The 23,302-nt window shown below is 45.6% G+C and overlaps 1 protein-coding gene across 3 annotated transcripts in view; it reads left to right on the top strand.

Annotated features, from left to right (window-relative positions):
• EP400 (E1A binding protein p400) overlaps window positions 1-22,507 on the top strand; it is a 181,518-nt gene extending 159,011 nt beyond the window's left edge. The window contains exons 43-53 of one of the 3 annotated variants that reach the window (XM_088482079.1): window positions 1,380-1,592; window positions 2,067-2,112; window positions 8,144-8,253; window positions 8,517-8,715; window positions 8,920-9,074; window positions 9,160-9,402; window positions 11,437-11,602; window positions 17,507-17,628; window positions 18,152-18,328; window positions 19,936-20,013; window positions 20,143-22,507. In XM_088482079.1, the coding sequence (XP_088338205.1) occupies window positions 1,380-1,592; window positions 2,067-2,112; window positions 8,144-8,253; window positions 8,517-8,715; window positions 8,920-9,074; window positions 9,160-9,402; window positions 11,437-11,602; window positions 17,507-17,628; window positions 18,152-18,328; window positions 19,936-20,013; window positions 20,143-20,415 (1,782 nt within the window). In that variant the 3' untranslated portion in view covers window positions 20,416-22,507. The remainder of the gene's footprint in view (window positions 1-1,379; window positions 1,593-2,066; window positions 2,113-8,143; window positions 8,254-8,516; window positions 8,716-8,919; window positions 9,075-9,159; window positions 9,403-11,436; window positions 11,603-17,506; window positions 17,629-18,151; window positions 18,329-19,935; window positions 20,014-20,142) is intronic. The other 2 variants (XM_088482077.1, XM_088482080.1) reach the window with 2 other exon arrangements.
• The last annotated feature ends 795 nt before the right edge of the window (window positions 22,508-23,302 follow it).

Below are 23,302 nucleotides of genomic sequence, written 5' to 3'. Positions count from 1 at the left end.
TGAATGTCGACAGTCAACTTGTCTATAATGCAATTTTAGCGTTAAACTGACCCTAAAACTAAAGGTGCATACACACGTAACGATTTTGCAACCAACGATTATCTGTCAGATTTTCCCTTGAAAAAGTGAACGATTTTTTGAAGTGTAATGAACGATGAACGAAAAATGTTCCTTCCCTTAATGAAAATCATTATGTTGGTCAGTCTGAAAAGAACTACAAACAGGATCGCGCTTGAACGATTTTCGTTCATTGTTATAACTCAGGAACTGAACAATTTTTTGAACTATTGAATGATAACGACGTCGTTCTAGTTAAATCGTTCAAAAAATCGTTACGTGTGTACGCACCTTTAACCCTAATTTAAGTGTAACCCTAAATTCAACATTCTGGCTGTCGACACTCGTAATGTGTACATTCAGTGTGAATATTGATATTCTCAATGTCAATATGATGACTACAGTACATCACATTCCACAGCCTTCTATGTCAGTAAAGAAATGTTTAAAGCATATATATTGTTCTAAGTATCCTGTGTGGTTGGGTTTTGTTTTCATATACAGATGTGTCCTTATACATCTAGCCTCAATACCCTGTGCGGCGCGAGACGCCTGGTCCAGCGCGACTCAGCTTGTGTCGAGCATCTTTTTTGCCCGAAAGTGCGTTTAAGTGGCAATGTGACTAAAGGCCCCCATACATCAGCAATTGATTGCAGCAATTTGCAATCGATTGTGTATAAAACTCTTTCCCTTTTTCATTCGATTGTGGCAATTCTGCAATCGATTGAAAAAGGGAAAGATTTTTATACACAATCGATTGCAAATTGCACAACTGCTGCAATCAATTGCTGATGTATGGGGGCTTTAAGGTGCACCAGGAGACTGCACTGATTCATTTGATATGTGACACCTGTATATATGTGTGCATAGGAGTCTGTAAACAAAGTACAACGGATCTTGCATGAAAAAATGCTGGGGCCGCTGCATCGTAGCACTTTGTATACAGATTCAGACTCAGTCACACACAGATATACAAGTGTCACATATATTAATCAGTGCAGTCTCCGGTGCATGTCAGTCGCATCACATTTTCAGCCGACAAAGACACTCTGCTTGAGTTGCATGGGACCTGGTACGCTGCGAGATGACTGCAGCAATAGTGTATGAGGACACATCTGACAAATTAGGTTATAAAGGTTGATACACTGGTAGTTTGAAGAATTTTATAATTCCTAAATGGTCATTTTTAAATAACTGGCTCACGGGTTCATGATAAATAGCGTCCTATATAAATGTGCTGCAGTATATAAATGTGCTGCATGTGTAATATTTTATTGTACAGTAGATGCACAATATAGTAATATTGCATAAATGTATTTTAGGCATTGGTAGAGCAACACCACAGGTCCCAGCAACAGTCAGGTCCACAGACTCCACAACAGCCACTACAGAATGGGCAGCAATCATCAACTCCAGCTGTTCAACCTGCTCAGGTACAGCCTCAACAACAAGCAGGTCAGCAACAGGTTGTCCAGCAGCCACAGGCAGTAGTTACCAGTCCAACTGGCACCAATGTACCAACCACTGCAGTGCTGGTAAGCAGTACGCACAGAGATGCACATTTCTTTCATATTCTGATTGTATTTTCCAAACATATTTAAATGTTTTTTTTTTTTTTTACACTATATATGTTTTCACATGCCAAGTTCTCTGCTCTGATTGAAGACTTGTGGTGTTTCCAACCATAGATTGTATCAGTGCACTAGTCTGTGTTCTCTGTGGCTGTACAGTTATCACATGACTAGCTGAGGCTCTAACTCATAAACCTATTTGAGCATTATGACCTACAGCGGTCATAATGCTCAAATAGTAGTAGAACATCCATACCCAAAGGTTAGGTACTATATGTACTATAATTATTAGCAGTGGGGTGGAGATGATGGTATAAGTGAGGAAGGAAAAGCACATAAGAAAATAGGGCCCTGCTCGTGAGTCACCAGTCTATACAGTATAAATTGTACATTCCTTAATTTGCAAACTTAAATATAACATGCTATGTGTTCATACAGGCTGGAACCATCAAGACAGCAGCAACAGGAGCAAGTATACAAGCTGGTAAGTTACTTCAGTGTATCCCAATGTGCCACTAGTACATCTGACATTTAGGGCGCAAATCTATTATTTTATCGCACACTATCTCCAGTCTAAGGTGCCGGGAAATCGGAGTATGATATTCAATTGTTTTTGGGCACCCATACATATCACACATCTGTCACCCAAATAGTCAGGGTTTAGCCATGTAAAATGGGTAAACCCGTCTAAGCTCCTGCTTTGGGCACCCAATGTGCCGACTTATTGCACATTCCTGCTCTCCTGCTTAGGGGGCTGCGAGCAGAAATGTGTACTCCAGCGGCTGTACGCAGCCAAACAGAGCAACAATTAAATTGCTCTGTCGGGTGCTCGGCACCATGCCACAGGCGGAAAAAATGTAATTCCCTCTTATTATATTTGTTCTGTTTAGGTCTATGTAAATTTTAGGACACACCAATTTGTATCATATTAACAATCATATTTATGTCAGACATTGTAAGGGTTCTGCATTTTGGTGGAAATTTGTATAAATATATGCAGATGTTGTGACCTGTTTGTTTTATATGTATATTGTTATGCTTTGTGATTACTATTCATCTGCAATACCACTCATACAGTTTTAAATAATTTTGTCTTTGCATCATTAGTAATCCTACATATATTTCATTTAAACCACAATTACAAAATTGCTGTCAAGGTCTACATCCACTTTAGAAGTGATAAAGTGAGTATATGCAGGCAGCATATCTTTCTCTTTCATCGGTGCTGAGGAACACTGGACCATGGGGTTGTAGCTGGGACTGCAAGGAGCTGGCACTTAATCAACTCTGTAACTTTAACTCTAAGCTCCTCCCCTCTGCAACCCCATGATTTCAGTGTAGTTTAAGTGCCTTAGGAGAGAGGCACAATTTGGGAGGGCTGCTCGTCCCTCCCTGACAAAGGAGCTTAGTGCTCCAAAACGTTGGTATTGATTATGTGACACCATTTAATACATTAGTTTGATAACCAGTCTCAGAGTGCCGCAGCCTTATTGCTTTTGCACTATCTGCCCCCGCCCACTGAAATTCAGCGGAACCGGGTGGTAGGGATGGCGGACAAACTGAAAGCCGTCAGGGCAAACAACGCTACTATGGCATTGTTTTTTACGTGTGCCCAGTGTCACGTGAAACTGCCATGTGGACAGTCAGACTCCGGGGCACTGTGCGCAGACTGCCAGGCGGTGCCTGGTGGCGCACAGGCGTCGGGAGGCACAACGACCGCCTCAGAAGAACCGTCATGGGCTCGGGCTATGGGTCAGTCACTTTCCGACTTGGTGCAGCTTATGATGAGGAACAGGCGCACCCGGCTGCTGCTGTGTCTGTTTCTGCCATACAGAGTGCTGCGTCTCCAGCGGCAGCCAGTGCGGCACCACATCCAGGGCCCGACCCACCATGGCTTCGTACAATGGAGCGCTCTGTGGCAGGTTTTGAGAAAGTTTCCTCTTACATGGAACGTTTCTTTGAGGATCCTAAGTTGCGCAAGGCGCATAAGCGCCATACTCCTTCCAGGGGGGCGTTAGACGCTTCGGAGCCCGAGGAGGAGGAGGTTGCATTACCAGAAGAGGAGGTTCTCCGTTAGGGGGAGGATCCAGAGCCCTCGTTGTGGAAGACCTCATTACTGCAGCTGGACGGCCTAGACTTGGATACCCAGGCACAAGCGTTGGGCCCGTTCAAGCGTCAACGCAAGAGGATTGTTTCTTTCCCTGCTTCCTCGGATCTCTCAGATGTCGTGGAAGAGGCGTGGAAGGCCCCGGACAAGAAATTCTCTATTCCTCGCAAGTTTGCGTCTCTTTACCCACTTCCGCCAGGGCATGTCACCAAGTGGATTGCACACTGCGCTTCCGGTGCAGGGTGCGGCGTCCTTCAAGGATCCGTTGGATAAGAAATTGAAAGGTTGCCTTAAGTCAATTTTTATTGGCTCTGAGGTCGTTATTCGACCTTTGCTGGCCTCAGTGTGGGTTGCTCGGCAATTGAAACATGGGCCGACAAGCTCGTTGCTGGAATTCAGGGTGATTTGTCCAGAGATGCTTTAATGGATTTGGTGGAATAGCTTCACGTGGTGGCTGAATATGTGTGCAAAGCCGTCCAGGATGGTGCTGAGGTAGCCTCCAGGGTTTCGGTTACGGCCGTCTCGCCTCGAAGGGCACTCTGGCTCTGCCCCTGGGAGGCAGACACCGACTCCAAGCGTTCCTTAGAATCTCTCCCCTTTGGTGGGGGGTTTCTTTTTGGCGCTGAGTTGGACACCATTATTGCCCAAGCTACTGGGGGAAAAAGCACTTTCCTGCCTGTAGTGGCCCAAAGACAGTGGGGACCACGGTTCCATGCTTTTCGCTCCTCTTTTCAAGGGGGGCACCTGTTAGAGGTCAGTCTGCCCGAGGCTGGTTTTTCCTCAGCAGGGATTCCGCTCCTCTGGGCAGGTTCTCGGGTACTTACAGGCGCTCGGAAGCCAAGGCTACGGAGAAGCCTAGTGCCTGACAGGGTCTCGGCCCACCCAGTCCGTTCGGGGGTTGGCAGACGTCTGCTCCAGTTCAGAGATCGGTGGGTGGAGTCAACTGCCGATGCCTGGGTGCAGGGCATCATCTCCCGTGGATATGTCATCGACCTCAGGCGTCCGCTGCCGCAACGTTTTTTCACTACGGCCCTTTCCCGGGACATGAAGAAGGGAGCAGCCTTGGACCGGGCCATCAGTTCTCTGCTTGCGGAAGGAGTTGTTGTTCCAGTTCCGGGGTCGGAATGAAAACGGGGGTTCTACTCCAACCTCTTCCTTGTTCGGAATCCCAACGGCACCTATCGCCCAATCTTGAACCTACAGGCCTTGAACACAAGACTGTGGGTGGACCAGATCCACATGGAATCTCTCTGCTCGGTGATCCAGGAAATGTTTGTCAATGAGTTTTTGGCCTCGCTCGACATCTGGGACGCATAATTCTACGTTCCCATTTGATCAGGTCATTATTCTCTCCCGTCACACTATCAGTTCCAGGCTCTGCATTTCTGCCTGGCAACAGCCCCATGCGTATTCACAAAGATCATGGCGACTATGACGAGCCTGCTACACAAGGACGGGATAACGGTAGTTCCCTATTTGGACGATCTGCTGGTAAATGCAGATTCAGCTTCCCAGTTGCAGGCCCATCTGTAGATTCAGCTTCCACACGTTGCAGGTGCTTCAGGATCTTGGCTGGATCCTGAACTTCGATAAATCTCACTTGACGCCTTGCCAGCGCCTTATGTTCCAGAGAGTCATCTTCGACACCTCTCTCCACCGAGTCTACCTGCCCGAGGCCAAATCCGGGCCCTCCAGTATTTGCTAACGATTGTGCTGTTGGTCCCTCGCCCATCCATACGGCTGTGCATGAAGCTGTTGGGCACGATGGTCTCCACCTTCGAGACCATCCAGTATGCCCGTTTCCATTTGCGGGAGTTCCAGTGGGAAATTCTCCACAATTGTGCAGGTCGCACGGAGGACCTCTCCTCTCTGCATCTGGTTCTGTCGGACACCTGCTCCAAGGTCGCTCCTTGGCTACTCCAGAATGGGTCATTGTGACCACAGACGCAAGTCTCCTCGGTTGGGGAGCTATGACGTCGAACCTTCGTTTTAAGGGTCTTTGGGCATCATCGGAGACTGTCCTGCCGATCAATGTGCTGGAGCTCCATGCCATCTATCTGGCTGTGCTGGGAGCAAATCCAGTCAGACAACGCCACGGCTGTGGCGTATGTGAATCATCAGGGCGGCACCAAGAGTGCGACAGCTATGGTGGAGGCGGCCCTCATTCTCACTTGGGCGGAGGACTTTGTTTCGGCAGTATTTATTCTGGGAGTAGAGAATTGGGAGGTGGACTTTCTCCGCAGGAACACCTTCCTGCCATGGGAGTGCGTTCTCCATCCGGAGGTCTTCCAGCAGTTGGTACAGAGGTGGGGTCTTCCGGCACAACTTGTGCCTGATGGTGTCTCGGCACAACTGCAAGGTGCCCGATTTTGTGCGAGGCCTTTGCAGTGGATGCCATGACTGTTCTGTGGCGGTTACGGCTGGCATAACTTTTTCCGCTGATTCCCATGTTACCCCGGATACTCCAGCAGATCAGGGAGCAACAGGTTCCGGTGATCCTTGTGGCTCCAAACTGGCCACGCAGGTCGTGGTATGCAGCCATTCTCAAGCTGGCCGTAGGTCCAGGTTGGCGTCTTCCGCAGCGGCGGTACCTGCTCCTGCAGGATCCGTTTCAGTACGAGGACCTTCCTCGATTGGCTTTAATGGCCTGGCTTTTGAGACCAAGCTCTTAAAGGCTAAGGGATCTTCCCCTTCTGTAGTCCGTACTATTTTGCGGGCCCAGAAACCAGTTTCGTTGCACAACTATCACAGGGTCTGGAAGACCTACATCTTGTGGTTTGAACGGCGAGAGGTTCACACATCCCGGTTTCACCTGCCAAGGTTTTAGCTTTCCTTCAGGGAGGTCTGGAAGCCTGCTTGCGGCTTCACTCCTTAAAGGTTAAGATTTCGGCTCTGTCAATTTATTTTCAACGGCGTCTGGCCCTCCTGCCAGAGGTTCGGACTTTTTTTGCAGTGAGTGTTGCGGGTTCAACCTCCGTTTCAGCCGCCGGTGGCTCCGTGGGATCTGATTTTGGTCTTTTCCGCTCTTAAGCAGGCTCCTTTTGAGCCTTTGGACTCGGTGGACCTTCGATTTGTCACATGGAAATTGGTTTTCCTTATGGCCATTGCCTCACCTCGGTGTCTTGGAGTTGGGGGCTTTGCCTTGCAAACAGCCTTCCTCATTTTTCATGACAATAGGGTGGTACTCCGAACAGTACCTTTGTTCCAACCGAAGGTTGTTTCGGCTTTCAATTTAAATCAGGACATTGTATTTTCTGTGTTTGGCCCATCTGAGACTTCCCAGAACCGGGAAGATTTGGCTCCGTTGGACATCGTCTGGGCGGTGTGGACCAACTTGAACAGGACTTCGTCGGACGGATTCCCTACTGGTTCTCTACGACGCTCAGAAATGTGGCTGGCCGGCTACGAAGCAGACCATCGCATGTTGGATCTGATCAGTCATTTCTCGGGCCTATTCTGATGCAGGGCGACCAGCACCTGCCAGGATGTCGGCTCATTATACGAGGGCGGTAGCAACTACCTGGGTGGCACGTCACGGGGCTTCGGCTGAACAGGTCTGCAGCGCAGCTAACTGGTCCTCTGTTCACACACTCGCTCGGTTTTACAGGTTTCATGTTTTTGCTTCCGGCGACGCCCACTTTGGCGTACAGTTCTCCAGTCAGGCAGACTGTGCGTTCCCTCCCCTGGGGGCGGCTGTTGAACGTACCATGGTCCAGTGTCCCCCAGCATCGATGAAAGAGAAAAGACTATCTTTGGGTACTTACCGTTGAATCCTTTTCTCTGAATCATGCTGGGGAACACTGCGTTCCCTCCCTCGAGCTCTATTGTGTTAAGTTTTTTTTGACCGGTTAATTCCTGCGGTTCTATTTTTATTTTTGATAATAACAGTTTCACTGGGTTACTGCTTCTCCTTACCAGGCACTTTTGAAGTTATACTGAAGTCATGGGGTTGCAGAGGGGAGGAGCTGAGAGTTAAAGTTACAGAGTTAAATAAGTTCCAGCTCCTTGCAGTCCCAGCTACAACCCCATGGTCCAGTGTCCCCCAGCATCATTCAGAGAAAATGATTCAACGGTAAGTACCCCAAAATCCTCTTATTCTTTGTAAAGTACACAGTGCCTTATGGTTCATTAACACTTATAATTTTTGCCACCTGTGACAACAGCCCAGGAAACTTTCAAGGTACATTCCTAGTGTAGTGCTCCTTAGGCTGCTGAACAGATGAGGTGGGCAGCCCTAAGGATACATGATCCATAGGTCTCCATGCATTTTACAAGAAACAGAAATGTATCCATCCTGATAGCAGCATTTGTCAATCAAATGCTAAGGCCTGCTGGGAGAGAGCCTGTTCTCTCAGTGTGAATTGCAGATGTCCTTCTTTATTCCTAATATTCATTATCATGTTTACAGCTGCTGTCAGTGGGAATGTCATTGTAAACACTGTTGCTGGCGTCCCTTCTGCCACTTTCCAGCCTATCAATAAGAGGCTGGCATCCCCTGTCATACCAGGAACGCTTACAGTAAGTAAACAAATATATTCTCAAGATTTGGAACTGATAATGTTGGTAGATAAGTAATTGAACTGAATAAATGAGAATTTTACTGAAATTGGGGTTTGGAGCACCCCTTGATCTTCAAATTGATGTAAAATAAGCCTACCGATGTGAAATCATTGGAACTCTGATCAGATCAGAGAAAGCTGTAGGGAATCCATTCCAACAGATTTGTACATGTGAACTGAGAATTGAATGTCAATCTAACAGTGGCATTATTTTCCTGTTAGTCTCCTGGTGGTGCTCCGCAGGTTGTCCACACACAGCAGAGAGCTGTAGCAGCTTCAGCCGCACCTGCAGAGATCGTTACTCTAGGATCAAATCAGGGGGTGCGAGCCGTGACGCCAGTGACTGGTGGAACTGTGGTGTGCAGTAGTATTACCCCTGTCCAAACACAGACCAGGTCAATAGTTACACAGGTGACAACAGGTACTGTTCCGCTTGCATTTCTCTTGTACTTTCTATAACTCATTACATCCATCTCATCTCATTCTGTATCACACTGTGGTTACCAGTGATTTCTGCTTAGTTTGAAATGAATGCTTTTTTGTGGGGGTTTATTGTTATACTCTGCTCATCTATTTTCTGTTTGCCTATTATATCTCTTTTTATTCTTTCTTTCCACCTCTACAGCTACAACTGCTGGGGTTCAACTTGCCAGTAAAGCCATAACCCCAGCCCAATTCCAACTTCTTCGCCAACAGCAAGCTGCCCAAGTGCAGGTTCCTCAGATACAATCCCAGACACAGTCCCCGGGACAGATAAAAGCTGTTGGAAAACTATCCCAGGTAATTTATCCAGAATTATTTCATGAGTTTCCTAAGGAATATCAGTGGTCACTCAAAAACTGCTACATTCTTGTTTTACACCCAGGAACATTTACTGAAATTACAGAAGCAGAAAATGCAGCTATCACAACAGACAACTCAGACTGTAGCTCAACAACAGCAGCAGCCTCAACAGGGAGGACCACAGCCAGCACCAGTGCCGGGTCAGCAACAAGCGCAGCAGGCACAACCGCAGCAACAGGCTCAGCAGCTTACCGCAGTCACTGCACCTAGATCTGGAGCTGTCCTCACTGGTGCAACTGTTGCTAATCTACAGGTGGCTCGACTGGTAGGTGCTGACATTAAATAATGCTTTTCTTATAAGCTCTGTAAGACATTTATTGTTCTGCACCTGATGTGGTAGTTATTGTGATAAATATATATATATAAATATGTATATATATATTATCAATAATCATATTCAATATGATATTGTAGTATCATTGTACTTCTGTGAACTAAGGGCCTGATTCAGAGTTGTACGTCTGAAGGTACAGCCTATGGGAGACACGCCCCCGTATTGTAAAACAGTACCTGTCTCTGCACCTTCCCCGCCCCTAAATGGCCGCAGCATGTCAATCATGCTGCAGCTTAGGGGCGACTGCGAGAGATCTCACAGTACTAGATCTACACATGCGCAGATCAGTAACTATCGGAGATGTACACAAACCATCGGGTTTGCTTACATCTCTAAGTCAGGTCTTAAGTAGTTAGGTTCATTCAAAGCATTGATCCCGTCACAGAGAGCTAGTCCTGACAGAGGGCCTGATTCAGACCCGCTTGCAAGCGATCGCGCGAGCCCCGGAGCGAGCGCAAAAAGTACTTGCTCCGTGGCTCACTACAAAAGGGGCGGCTGTCGATGTTGATCGACAGCTCGCCCCATTTTGTAGACGTGGCGGGGGTGTGGCTTCAGAAACGGAGGCGTTCCCATGTGAACGCCTGCTTTTTGTGGGCGGCCCCACTGACATCACCAGTGATGTCAGTGGGAGAGCTTCCGGCTCTATTAGAGCCAGAAACTCTCTGGCTCTAATAGAGCCCGATGGTCGCTATGGTCTTGACCATCGCGACCATCATCCTGGCCGCTCGCATAAGCTATGGGTGGTCACCCACAGCTATGCGAGCGGCCAGGAGGCCGCTCCAAAAAAAACCAAACACCCTTATTCAGAGCGAGCTCTCTTTCAGAGCGTCCGTCTCTGAATCAGGCCCAGAATCCTGTTGTTCACTGATCACATAAGCCTTCTCACCCAAATCTGATCAATCACAGCAGCTAGCAAGGGCATTGGTGTGTACAGTTATACTAGTACCATGCATCTGCACACAACAGGTCTCTGGCCCCCTGGTGATTGTTTGAGTTGCTCCTGGGGATTTTATGTGTGTGTACTGTACATACATTTTTGTAACTGATTCAATAAGCAACACAAAGGAGAGAATGCACGCATCCGTCCGCTGCGAGAATATGCTAATCAATGCATACACACGGAGACAGCAGCAGCACAAGATGCAGACTCTCAGCCCTATATTAAGCCGCTCATCTCCCTTTACTCAAAGCCTGATGAGTACAGAAGATAGCATAAACATCAGTAACATTGAGAACCATTGACCACATTTGCATAATAGTGGTTGACCAGACCTTGCGCAGGATCTTGGCAACTTCCTCTGTGCACAGAGTCTCATCACTGCGTCCATCGCCGCACTGGCTTAATTATAGACACACCTAAAACGCCGTCCCAACGCCCAGGCACGCTGCGTTCGCCCGACCACCCACCGTCACCACCCACAAACGGCACTTCCTCTCAATCAATATTGGAAGGAGTCTGCGTGGAATCTGCGTGTAGTCTGCGTACGCTTACTCGACCACACTGGCTAGTTTGCGCACGCGCAGTGCGATTCATACGCATGCGCAGTACAAAAACACTGGCCAAATGCGTGGGTTCTCTCCTCTTCATTGCTTGCTGAATCAGGCCCTAGGTCCTGAAGCGAGGGTTTGTCAGTGTTAGTAACCACTTAACTGACGTGGTCGTTTGGGATGTGAACGCAGACAACTGTGCTTCAGCTGACAAGCTGCGACTGCACCGCCCCACTGTGTAACTGAAGAGGAAATTTGTTCTACACATAGAGAATGGATCTCCTCCGACTCCCCGGACTCTCCTGCAGACCCGGCAATTTCTGACTGGTTTTGCCGGAAAAAATCGTCGGTTAAGTGGTTATATGTCTTGCTGTAAACAAGGAACTTCCCATTGTTTGTCTTGTGTATACTGAGAGGGGATAACATCTTTATCAGTATTGTGAAATGACACAGTCAATTGTATTTGATTTCCTTCAGCTTCAGGCTCAGGGTCAAATCCAGGCACAGCCAGGACAAACGGCACAGGTGGCACTAGCAAAGCCTCCAGTGGTCTCTGCTGTTGTGTCTTCAACCGGTGTTACCACCCTTCCTGTCACAGTTGCTGGAATCAGCGTTGCTATTGGCCAGCCTCAGAAAGCTGCAGGTATACTGTGTAACAATCGTGTCTTGTGTCTCTGTCAGATTTTCTATTACAGTAATATATAAACTGGCATGAATATGTACAGATCATTGTAAATATAACTACTTTTCTATTTATTCAAATAAACTCAAGGGATACTTCAGGCTGTTCAAAATAGCTCAACATATATACATATACAAAACTAATTGGGGGGGGGATCATTTTAAATCCAAACACATGAAACACATAAAGATCTCCTAGAACACACTTATCCTGTAAAGAAGACTCAATAAAACTGATTTCCATTTGTTACAAATATTTTTCTTCCTCCACTGGGGGACACTGGGACCATCGGTATGGGTGGAGTTGCGAGAGTCTGGGCACCAAAGAGTTAACTTCTTTGGAAGCAGCACAGGCTCCTCCTCCCCTATACTCTGCCTGAAACCCGGAAAGCCAGTTAATTTTGGTGCCTCAAAGAGAGCATGTTTTTTAGGGGTTGCACTGCAGCCCCTGTTAGCTTAATTTTTATTTATTTTTTTCTTTTACTTCTGGGCTACTGCTGTCAACTCCATCACCCACATCCGGCGACCAGCGTGCTGGTTCTTCTGTCAGCACCACTGTACTTCCCTTGGCAGCTCTGAAGTCCGACGGTTTTTCCTTTCGATACACCTACAAGGATAGGCCTTCCAGAGCTCAGGGCTCTTCCTCCAAAAGTCCAGATCTGTCAAAACTGGTCAGGTCGCTGTCAGCCAATAAACCTGCGGCATGAAGGGACAGCCCCCACCTGGGACCTCACGCGGTGGGCAGCCATCATCTTTGCTTTGCATATATATCGTTGGAAACATCATCAGATGCCTGGGTAAGAGGAATCATATCCAGAGGTTACTCCTTACCATTTCGGAAACACACTCTAGTCCACTTTTTTTTCCACTGGTTTTCCAATCAATGTCAGCAAGGTAGCTGCCCTCGAAACTTCTGTAAGGGCAGTTTTGGCCTCTGAGGTGATTGTTCCAGTTCCTCCTACCCAAAGGGGAACAGGTTTTTACTCAAATCTGTTCCTTGTTCAAAAACCACAAGGCTCCTTCTGCCCCATCCTCAACCTGAAGACATTCAACCTGTTTCTCAGGGCTCCCAGGTTCAGGATGGAGTCGCTCTGTTCCATCATACAAGCCATGGAGCCTGCGGATAACATCGCCTCCCCGGACATACAGCATACCTACTTGCAAGTGCCTATCCGGGACGATCATCAGCGGATCCTGCGGTTCACGATACAGAAGGACCACTTCCAGTTTTGGGCTTGGACTGTCTACGGCACCTCGGGTGTTTACAAAGGCATGACGGCAGACCTTTGTCGCCACTGATTCAGAATGCTGCCGTATCTGGACGACCTTCTCCTATTAGCTCAGTTTCCGAATACCCTTCAGGAACACCTGCAACTCACCATAAATGACTTGCAGTCACATGGCTAGCTGATCAATTGGCGCAAGTCCAGCCTGACTCCGTCTCAGGGAATGCTCCATCTGGGCGCTCGCCTGAATACCAGAGAGTCTTCTTTCCCGGGGACAAGCTAGCGTCCCTTGTCAAACTATTCTTACACCAGTGCAGAGTCTTGATTCACTTCTGGATGCAAGTTTTGGGAACATGGGCCCTCATTCAGAGCCGTTCGCTATTTGCGGTCGTTCGTTTAAAAACAAGGGGTGGCTATTCAAATGATCCGTACGCACATTGCAGTCTGTTCACACCTCTAAGTCTGAACGAACGAGCAAAACATACGCTCGTTTATTTGTTAAAAACGCCCCCTGGCCGCACGCATCCTACGTCATGTCCGCTATTTATTAGATTAATCGAGTACATCGACCAGCGTATGAACTGCTCGCTATTCTTGTGGTTGGTGTTTGCTACCACAAATTTGCGAGCAGTTCTGGCTCTAAAATAACCCAGTGACGTGGTCATTGACGCTGCTGTTTTAAATATACACACCCATAAAACGCCCGTTTTGACCTTTAAGCACGCCTGCGTTCGGATCTCCACTCCCCATTTTCAAGCACCTTCCCCTGTTACCACCCACATACGCCTCATTCTGTCACTCAAAATAGCAGGCACTCGCTATATAGCGTACAAACGATTTTCGGCCGCACTGACTGGTTCGCGCATGCGTACTAAAAAGCGTACGCATGCGCAGATGTGCAAACATCGCTCGGAACGAGCGTACTGCCGCTAACGAGCGGCTCTGAATGAGGGCCATGGTCTCCACTTTCGATATGGTGGAATATGCGCAGTTACATTCCAGGCCACTGCAACTGGAACTTCTACAGCAGTGGAACCGCTCTCCCCGCCATCTCAAATCCCAAACGAAAATGCTGTCCAGAGAGGTCCGCAATTCCGTGGCGTGGTAGCTCCAATCACCTCACCTCACCTCAACAAGGGTCATCCGTTCATGATCCAAGATTGGGTTCTTCTGACCACGGATACCAGCTTTCGAGGCTGGGTGGTTGTCACCGGAGGTCACACCTTTCAGGGCAAGTGGACAAGTCGAGAGGCAAGTCTACCGATCAACATCCTGGAACTTCGAGAGGTCTACAGGGCACTTTGTCTGACATGGCTCTTTCTTCAACACAGGGCAGTGAAGGTACAATCAGACAATGCGACGGCTGTAGCTAACATAAACCATCAGGGAGCCACCCGAAGTCACTGGGATATGAAGGAAGTTAGCCGCATCATCTGCTGGGCAGAGCGCTTTCTTTAGCTCTGTCAGCAGTCTACATTCCGGGAGTCCAGAATTGGGAGGTGGGCAGAACGTTCATTCCGGAGAGTGGTCTGTGCACCTCAAGGTTTTTCAGATGTTGGTCAGGCACTGGGGCCGCCTGAAAATCGACCCGATGGCCTCCAGACACAACTACAAACTTCCTTGCTATGGCTCCTGCACCAGAGACTTGGGGCACTCGCGGTGCCATGGAACTTCCCACTCGTTTACATCTTTCCCCATATTGCTCTTCTCCCGCGGGTCCTTCGGAAGTTGAAGCAGAAAGGAATCTACGCCATCTTCATTGCTCCGGATTGGCCACGGAGGGCTTGGTATGCAGACCTTCACTGTCTGTCCATTGTGTCCCTGTGGTGTCTTCTTCTCTGGCCAGATTTTCTATCCCAGGGCCCGTGCCTCCATCCCGTTCTCGCCAGACTAGCTTTAACGGGGTGGCTATTAAAACCTCGATCCTAAGGGCCAAATGTTATTCTAATTTCATTATCCGGACCATGATCTGCACCAGAAAACCTCCCTCAGCAAGGATCTATTATCGTGCATGGCGAACATACTTTGGCTGGTGTTCTGCACGTGGTTGGGATCCACTTATCTTCTACCTTTCCAAGATTTTGTCTTTTCTGCAGGCAGGCTTGGATCTGGGCCTTCGCCTTGCTTCCCTGAAGGTACAGGTGTTGGCCCTCTCTGTCTTGCTACAACACAAGATAGCTCACCTTCTGGCTGTTCAAACTTTCTTGCAAGGGTTTCTTCACATTCAACCACCCTTTGTTCCCCTGGTGACTCTGTGGGACCTGCCTTGTGTGTTGAGTGTTCTTAAAATATCTCCCTTTGAACCATTGTATTCTGTCGATCTGCGCTGGCTGACATGGAAAACTGTTTTCTTACTGGCTATTGCCTCAGCCTGCAGAGTACCGGACTTAAGTGTTATCCTACCGCGCTCCTTTCCTGGTTTTCCATTCGAATCACACTATCCTTCGTGCTAGTTTGGGCTATCTTCCGAAGGTCGTATCACATTTCCACATCAATCAGGAGATTGTGGTACTTTCCCTTTCGGCTTCAGAAGCTGCAGACTCGGGTCATTCTCTCCTCACATTGTAAATGATCCAGGCTCTTTGCACGTACGTTGACAGAACCAAGGATATTCGGAAGTCAGGCTCCTTATTTGTTCTTTATGACTTCCACAAGGGTGGCTGGCCGGCCTCTCAACAAACTTTAGCTCACTGGTTACGCATGACAATTAGTCAGTCTCATCTTTTGGCAAACAGCCGTGACGGCTCATTCCAGTAGGTCCATGGGAACCTTGTGTGGGACTCACCGAGGTGCCTCTGTGGAGTAACTCTGTCAAGCTACCACGTGGTCCTCCGCCAATACTTTCATTACGTTTTACAGCTTTGACACCTTCTCCTCGCCCGATGCGGCTTTTGGGCGTCGGGTCCTTAGCACAGCACAGGAACGTTCCCTCCCTTGAAGGGACAGCTTTGGAACATCCCGTGGTCTGTGTCCCCCCAGTAGATGAAATAAAAAAGGTGATTTTTGTTTTCCTTGCTAAATCCTTTTTTCTGAGTCCATGTGGGACACGGGGACCATGGATATAGGTGAAGATACAGGAGTCTGAGCATTCTGCAACTTCACCTATACCCATGGCCTCAGTATCCCCCATGGAAAGATTTAACAGGTAAGACAAAAATCTTTTTATATGAAAAGCCACATACCATTTCATGGCGCTTCTGGTAAAAGAGAGGTCCTAACAATAAACAATGGGTGTCCCTTTGTTGGGCCACATATTCATGAGTTTTACATTTAAATTGAGTGCTAACTTACTAGGAGGTACCCCAAAAGTCTCCAAAGTGACACTATCAACTGCTGATCCCATACATGCCTGACAGATAATTATACCCAAAATGGAAGTTGCTCAATCAATTTATAAGCACCTGCATTTACTTAGTAATTAATTGAGCAACTAATACCGAGTACTGTTAAGTTAAATGTTTGCAAATATTACTTTTAGAACCAATTACTGAGCTTAAAAGGTTTTGTTGTGTCTAAACCTGTCCTCCACTGGCTTTATTAAGCCATACCTATCATTAGCTATCACCTGTAGATAGACATAGGAGCTATAATTAAGTCCATAACACCTTAGGGAAATAATATTGATGTTGGTATTAAATTAAGTAAGGCCCATTTTCATTTGCAGAATAGTTTCTTATCCACTTAACGGACGATTATTTCGGCAAAATCGGTTAGAAATTGCCGGGTCAGCGGGAACGTCCAGGGAGTCAGAGGAGATCCGCTCTGTACATGTGTAGAACAAATTTTCTCTTCAAAAATACAACGGGCGGTGCGGTCATACCTTGTCAGCTGAAGTACAGCTGGCTGCTTTCACAACCCATATGACCATGTCAGTTAAGTGGTTAATGAACTATTTGTAAGTGCACAGTAAATCAATTATTATACATAATAATGATCTGGGCTTGTCATGTTGATTATGAAGTACATTGGTCAGTTTTTCTAAAGGGCAGAAACCTCCACAACCCACCCTCATAGACCTGTATAGCACAATACTATAGAGCTTTATGGGAGACTACAGGAACTCCTCTGCCCTCTTTTCCCATTGTGTCCTCTCGTATCAAGCGTCCCTCCAGCTGTTGTTGAACTACAATTCCCAGCATGCCTTGCAATGGTTTAGCATGGCCAAATAGCAAAACGGTAACAAGGCATGCTGGGATGTGTAGTTCTAAAACAGCTGGGGTGCCGATTATTGCCCATCCCTAACTTAGAGACTCATAGCAGCACCCTCTCTCCTTGTCTTCTCTACATAAATATGCTAACAGCTCATAGTAATTATGTACCTGTGTGAATATGTAGACTGTCTGTGTTAGTTTAAACTTAGGTATCCCTTCGTCAGTTTTAGCCACTTGAACAGATAAAAGATAATAATAATTATATGTCTTCCTATGCTGCAAGTTGAAAGCATATTACTACTTTGTGTAACAAGGAAATTTCATCTCCCTTGTAGAAAATGTTCTAAAAATCTGGAATTCATTTTTCCCTTTAAAGATTCATTCAACCAAACAGAATTGTCCTGCTGGTGTTGCTTCCATTATTGGTAACACCCTAAATGGGCTAAACATTTTGATAGTGTTATGACCCTTTACAAATTTCTCCTGCAGGTGGGCAGGCTGTGGTCGCTCAGCCCTTGAATGTACACCTTATGAAACTGAAACAGCAACAACAGCAAAAAGCTTTGCAATCTGGGGTAGCTCCAGGACAGTCCACTGTACAGCAGCAGAAGGTAATACAAATATCAACTCTGTAATGCTGTACATTACAGTTTTAAGTGTTACCCTGATATTTCACTGTTACTCTGTTGCAATGTAAAATGTAACCTTTACACTCCATTCACACAGTGTATTTCTGCAGAGCAAGCCTAAAAGTCTGTCAGTCACACTTTGTATACTCATTTAGACAAGCACCTCTCTCCTAACATGGCAACATGCTGAAGAGGGATGAAAGAGAACTTTTCTATTACATATTTTATACAGCTAATTCATGTTTTTTTTTTTATATATATATATATATATATATATATATATATATATATATATATATATATATATATATATTAATATTCATGAGTTTTACATTTAAATTGAGTGCTAACTTACTAGGAGGCTTTAATCATCAACTTTGAACAACAGTGTTGACCGTACTATTGCAAATGTTAAATAAGTCGGCTAATCACATCAATAAAGTATATTAGAGTCTCATGTCTATGGAAAGAGCATAATGTGATAAAACTGATTTGTGCGTTTTAGCAAATAACAGCCCAGCAAGTGACCGTCCAGACCCAGCAGCAACAGCAACAAGCCCAACAGCAGAAGTTGACGTACACCACTCAGCAAGCCATTAAAACCCAGTTCTTAACCACACCTATTGCTCAGACACAAAAGTCGCCAGGAGCTCAGCAAGTGCAGGCACAGATTCAGGTACAGGTACTGTAACTGCTGCCCCCCTGAGAACATTACAGAACGCATTTGTTTATTTCAGATTTTTATTGACACTTGCTCATTTTTTAACAATGCTATCTCACCCATTTCAAAATGAGTTAGTATAATAAGAAAACGGGTGGTGGAATAATTACATGAAAAAAGTAACTGTTTTCTATCAAACCCAGATCAGTTTCTATTAGAGAAAGATGTTCACCTGCAGACAACTCCACCATTGGTGGTGCACCTGCCCTTTATACCTGTGAGGCTGATTCCGCATATCAGTAGGATCTGAATTTATCTGCTGGAGCCTCAATATATTTAAGTCTTGGAGGATTGGTAGCTGAGAATAGCGATCATTGTATCATTTGCTAGGAATGCAGATAGTTCCACCACCTCACTGAATAATTATATTGTAGTTACAAAATGTTACGTTCCTAGTGCAGTAAACTACATGATTTAGAGGCTAATTCTAAAGGCACACATCCACTAGCAGATATTTATGGACGACTGAACGATAACGACATCGTTATCGCTCAATCGCTCATTAATCATGCACAAATCATGCACTATAATGTCGGAAACGACCAGTGATGTGCGCTCCCGCTGGTCATTTCCGACTTCAATCATCGCCTGAACATGCTGGTCAATGTGCCGATAACGACAGATTGACCATGTTCAAGTATGAGGGAGGGTGCCTGCGCTGAACGATATATCGTTCAGTGTAGGCATGCACAGTTTAATGAACGACTGAACGGTACCAATATCGTTATCGTTCAGTCCTTCACTAGTCGCCTAGTGGATGTGCCCCTTGAGTCGGATGTCTGCAGCATCTGTGTGTTCATCCTTTACAGGTATTGCTTCTGCGACTATATGCCAGTACTGCTACAAGACCTTCCTTGGTATACAAGCATGCAAGCACTAGGAAACCCACTTGGACAGGCATTAGACGCTCAAATACCGCTTGGTGCATCTTTAGAAGCAACCACTGGATGCACCATGGAAATTTGCACCAGCCCCATGCTAGATACAGATTCTCTGGCAGAGTACGGCCTCCAATGTGAATGATTATGCGTCTTGAGTTCGCAACCACTTCAGCGACACGCCCATAAGACGGACCATCTTTGTGCGTCCGCTTAGCCACCGCACAGGACCGCTCAATAAATTATACAAACATTATTGAAAGCCATGCGTCTCAATCGCAACTGGAACTCTTTGCGCAGTGCGACGTAGGCGCATGCGCAGTAGAAAATTATCATTCAACTGCACCCAACATCGACATAGCACGTAACTCAGTATCTGGCCCTTATTGTCTTTTCAGAAAGTACTCAAGGAAGCTGAGTATAGCTGTAAATGTTTAGGCGCTGACCAAGCACTTGAGGTTTGTTGTGTCCTGTTGAGGAGCTAATAATGCTTTATTAGTGCTTGTTTGCATACAGTACTATCAGGTTTCTCATTTTGCACTAGAGTGCCGATTTCCTATATGAAAAGTCACCTCATTCTTACTGGGAGCGTACATGGCAATATCAGTGTGTGGCTGGGTGAACAGTTGTGAATGACGGGAGTTATGCTTTTTTGTTATCTGAAATTCATAAAGGCTCATTTCCTTCAAGGTTGCAAAGCTTCCCCAGGTGGTCCAACAGCAGGCAGCAGTGGCCAATATCCAGCAAATGGTACCAGCATCTCAACAGGTTAGTTTAGGTCATGTCTCCTGCTCTGTTTTAAAAAATATATGTGATCTTTTCTGTTACACAAGCTCTTGGAAGGATACATTGTAGGAACCAGTGCCAGTTTTTTAATGTAATCGTATAATCATACAGGTCCAGCCCCAGGCTGTTACACTGACCCAGGCAACGACAGCTGGACAACAGGTTCAAGTGTTACCAGCTGGTTCAGCAGCCGCCCAAGTAGTGCAGCAGAAACTTCTCCAGCAACAACAGCAGGTTGTAGCAGCAGCTTCACCACAACTCCAAGCTCCATCCAATCAGTGCCCTGCACCAACATCAGGCACAGCAGATGCCCCAAACCAGCAGGCAAAGCTTCAAGTAAGAGCATCTACTGTCCGAATCAAAGCTCCCACGAAACCTAGCTGAGGGACAAGGTGATCTGAGAGATAACTGAAGAATTTCCATCTCCAAGAAGAGCTCTTACAAACCACCTTTAAATGGCTTCTAGATGTATTGTGTTGTTCATTTATGAGAAAGTGTTTCATTCATCTGGAAAAAAAAAAAGACATTTTGTAAATGTGAAAAAAGGGATATGAAGAAAGGGATAAGACGGTCCTGCTACAGCTACTGAAGACGTCACAGGCTATAATATAGTCAGAGGAAGATGCTTCTCAATTGAAAAGTAAAGTGGAGGAACCCACTGTGTCATTTGGGTCTACTAATGTCTTTCCTTCTCGATAGTACATTTTGCACAAAGCCAATCAGCCAATTTGGGAAGGATGCTAATGTATAGACTTTTAGTTACCCAACTCCGTCATTTTGCAGTTTGTTTTTATTTATGTTTTTTAAAGTAGTTTTGTGTTGGGGTACACTGCTTTGTATTTCAATTTGATTTACAAATGGAAGGTACACAAAGTGGAGCAGCACATTAGATGGTTAGTTTATGATCTGAAACATCTCCCGCATTCAACCTCCATGTCAGAGTGTATGTTTACAATGCATCATAAAGTGTTTCCTCTGTACGGCACAGGGTGGCAAGTAAAGGCTTTCTGCAGCTGCTTGTGTTGTGCTCCCATGTAGAAGTATCGCTGTGGTTTCAATGCGTCTAGGGTGATGATACAGTACTAATTGGTTATTACATTGGTGCAGCTTCAAGGTCTGACCCTTTGTGCAGCTTCAATGAATTTAGCTAAAACAGGCTGCCTAAAGCCAACTACTTTACCCGTTTATGTGAAGGACAAACTTGTTATACAGTGCAGAGAATTAGCTGCTTCAGAATGTTGATAAAGTTGCTTTGAGCCCTTTGCTCTTTTTTCTTTGTTATGCACTTTTTACTCCCTATCTCCATTTATTCAGATTATTTTTAAAACTTGTTGTTTTTCTGCCAAGCTGTGTTTTGATTTCATTATAAACTTGTGCACTTTTGGGAATATCTGAATCTACCATTGGACCCTCCTGGTTTAATGTTACTAAGAAGCTGCTTTGCTCTACAATATTAAGTGTCGTGGTACTGTACGTGACATTATCCACTGTCCAGCAAAATATTAACTAGTGTACAGTCTAACCATATGTCTTCTGTTATTACTGAATTTAAACCTGTGTAACTAGGAATTCCCCACTCCTTGTGTTTGTACAGTTCAAAATCCATAAGGCCTTTAAATGGTGTGTGAGCGTGTGTGCGTGTGTGTGTGTGTTTTGTACAAAAAAACAGCGTCAATCAATTTGTTGAATATAAAGATGAGAATTATTCATCAACAAAATGCATTTTCCTGACTGCGCAATTTGCAAACCCACAGTAATTCCCTGTCCATGATTTACATTAGAAACCTTATTATCCATGTCTTATATTTGCACATATTTAATTCGTTGTGTAGAAAGTAGACTCCTGTGTTTGTTAGGTTAGATTATTTAAGTATAATGTGTTTGTTATTTGTTGTAAGTGTGTAGTTTTGCTACTACAATGTCTCTTTAGGAAGCATACTATTGCATTGGCTTTTACTAAAGGTTGGATGGATAAATTTTACCAAATCCTAAGCACCTGTATTTCCTAGTTCCTGTGCCACCTTATAGTCAAATGAAATTCTTATTACATCACAGAAAGAAGTTTTATCAATAGAACAGAGAGGAAACTTGAATGAAATATATGGTGTATTCTGGAAGAGATTTCTCCTAATGTCCTGTTTTAAACATTTTATATGTATGTGCATGAATGTTTGTAAACTATTGTTTGCTAAAAAAAAAAGTCTTCTTTTGTTTTATATAACTATCAATATATATATATATATATATATATATGTGTATAATTTAAAACAATATGACCACCCTTTCACTACTGGATTTGTTCCGCATTCAATTTTAAGTCCCTTGGCAGAAAAAGGGTTAAAGCTTGGTCTCCGTGAACCATACTGTGTTCAACATGTACATATACTATGAAAACACATTTGTACGTGCTGTAGAACCATAGTGAGTGATGCATAGCACATTGCCAGTGTAATAAACTAAATTTTTTATAAACGTTCTTACTTGTTATGTGTTTTTACTTTAATGAAGTCGGGCATCAAAGATGCCTGTACTTGCTTTATACCTGTGACCCACAGATAAAAGCGAATATTCTCATCCAAACACTCGGGAAGATCCAGCCAAAGTAACCAGGAAAGAGGTGCTACACAGTCCACCCAGGAGCAAAGGTTTGAGCCGGGTTGAAGCCAGGATGTCTGAAAGCGGTATAAGGGCCTGATTCAGAGCCGGACGCAATTAGCACTTGCTCGTCCAGAAAATAGGGGTGGCTATCCAAATGAACCGTTCGCTCTTTGCGGTCTGTTCACGCCTCTAGGTCTGAACGAGCGAACAAAACTTGCGGTCGTTTTTTGGAAAAATACACCCCCTGGCCGCTCGCATCCTACCTCATGTCCGCTATTTATTAGATTAATCGAGTACATCGACCAGCGTATGAACTGCTCGCTATTCTTGTGGTTGGTTTTTGCTACCACAATCTTGCGAGCAGTTCTGGCTATAAAATAACCCAGTGACGTGGTCAATGACGCTCCTGTATTAATTATGCACACCCTTAAAACGCCCGTTTTGACTGTTAAGCACGCCTGCGTTCGGATCGCCACTCCCCGTTTTCAAGCACCTTCCCCTGGTACCACCCACATACGCCTCCTCCTGTCACTCAAAATAGCAGGCATTCGCTGTTTAGCGAACAAACGAATTTCGGCTGCACTGGCTGGTTCGCGCATGCGTATAACGATCCGTACGCATGCGCAGTTGGGCAAACATCGCTTGGAGCGAACGAGCGGCCGCTTACGAGCGG

The sequence above is a fragment of the Taudactylus pleione genome, unplaced genomic scaffold (assembly GCF_031769625.1).
Source record: "Taudactylus pleione unplaced genomic scaffold, aTauple2 ptg000282l, whole genome shotgun sequence".
In the NCBI taxonomy this organism is placed as follows: Eukaryota; Metazoa; Chordata; class Amphibia; order Anura; family Myobatrachidae; genus Taudactylus; species Taudactylus pleione.
The sequence above is the reverse complement of the archived record's forward strand: the minus strand, read 5'-3'. Positions and strand labels throughout refer to the sequence as shown.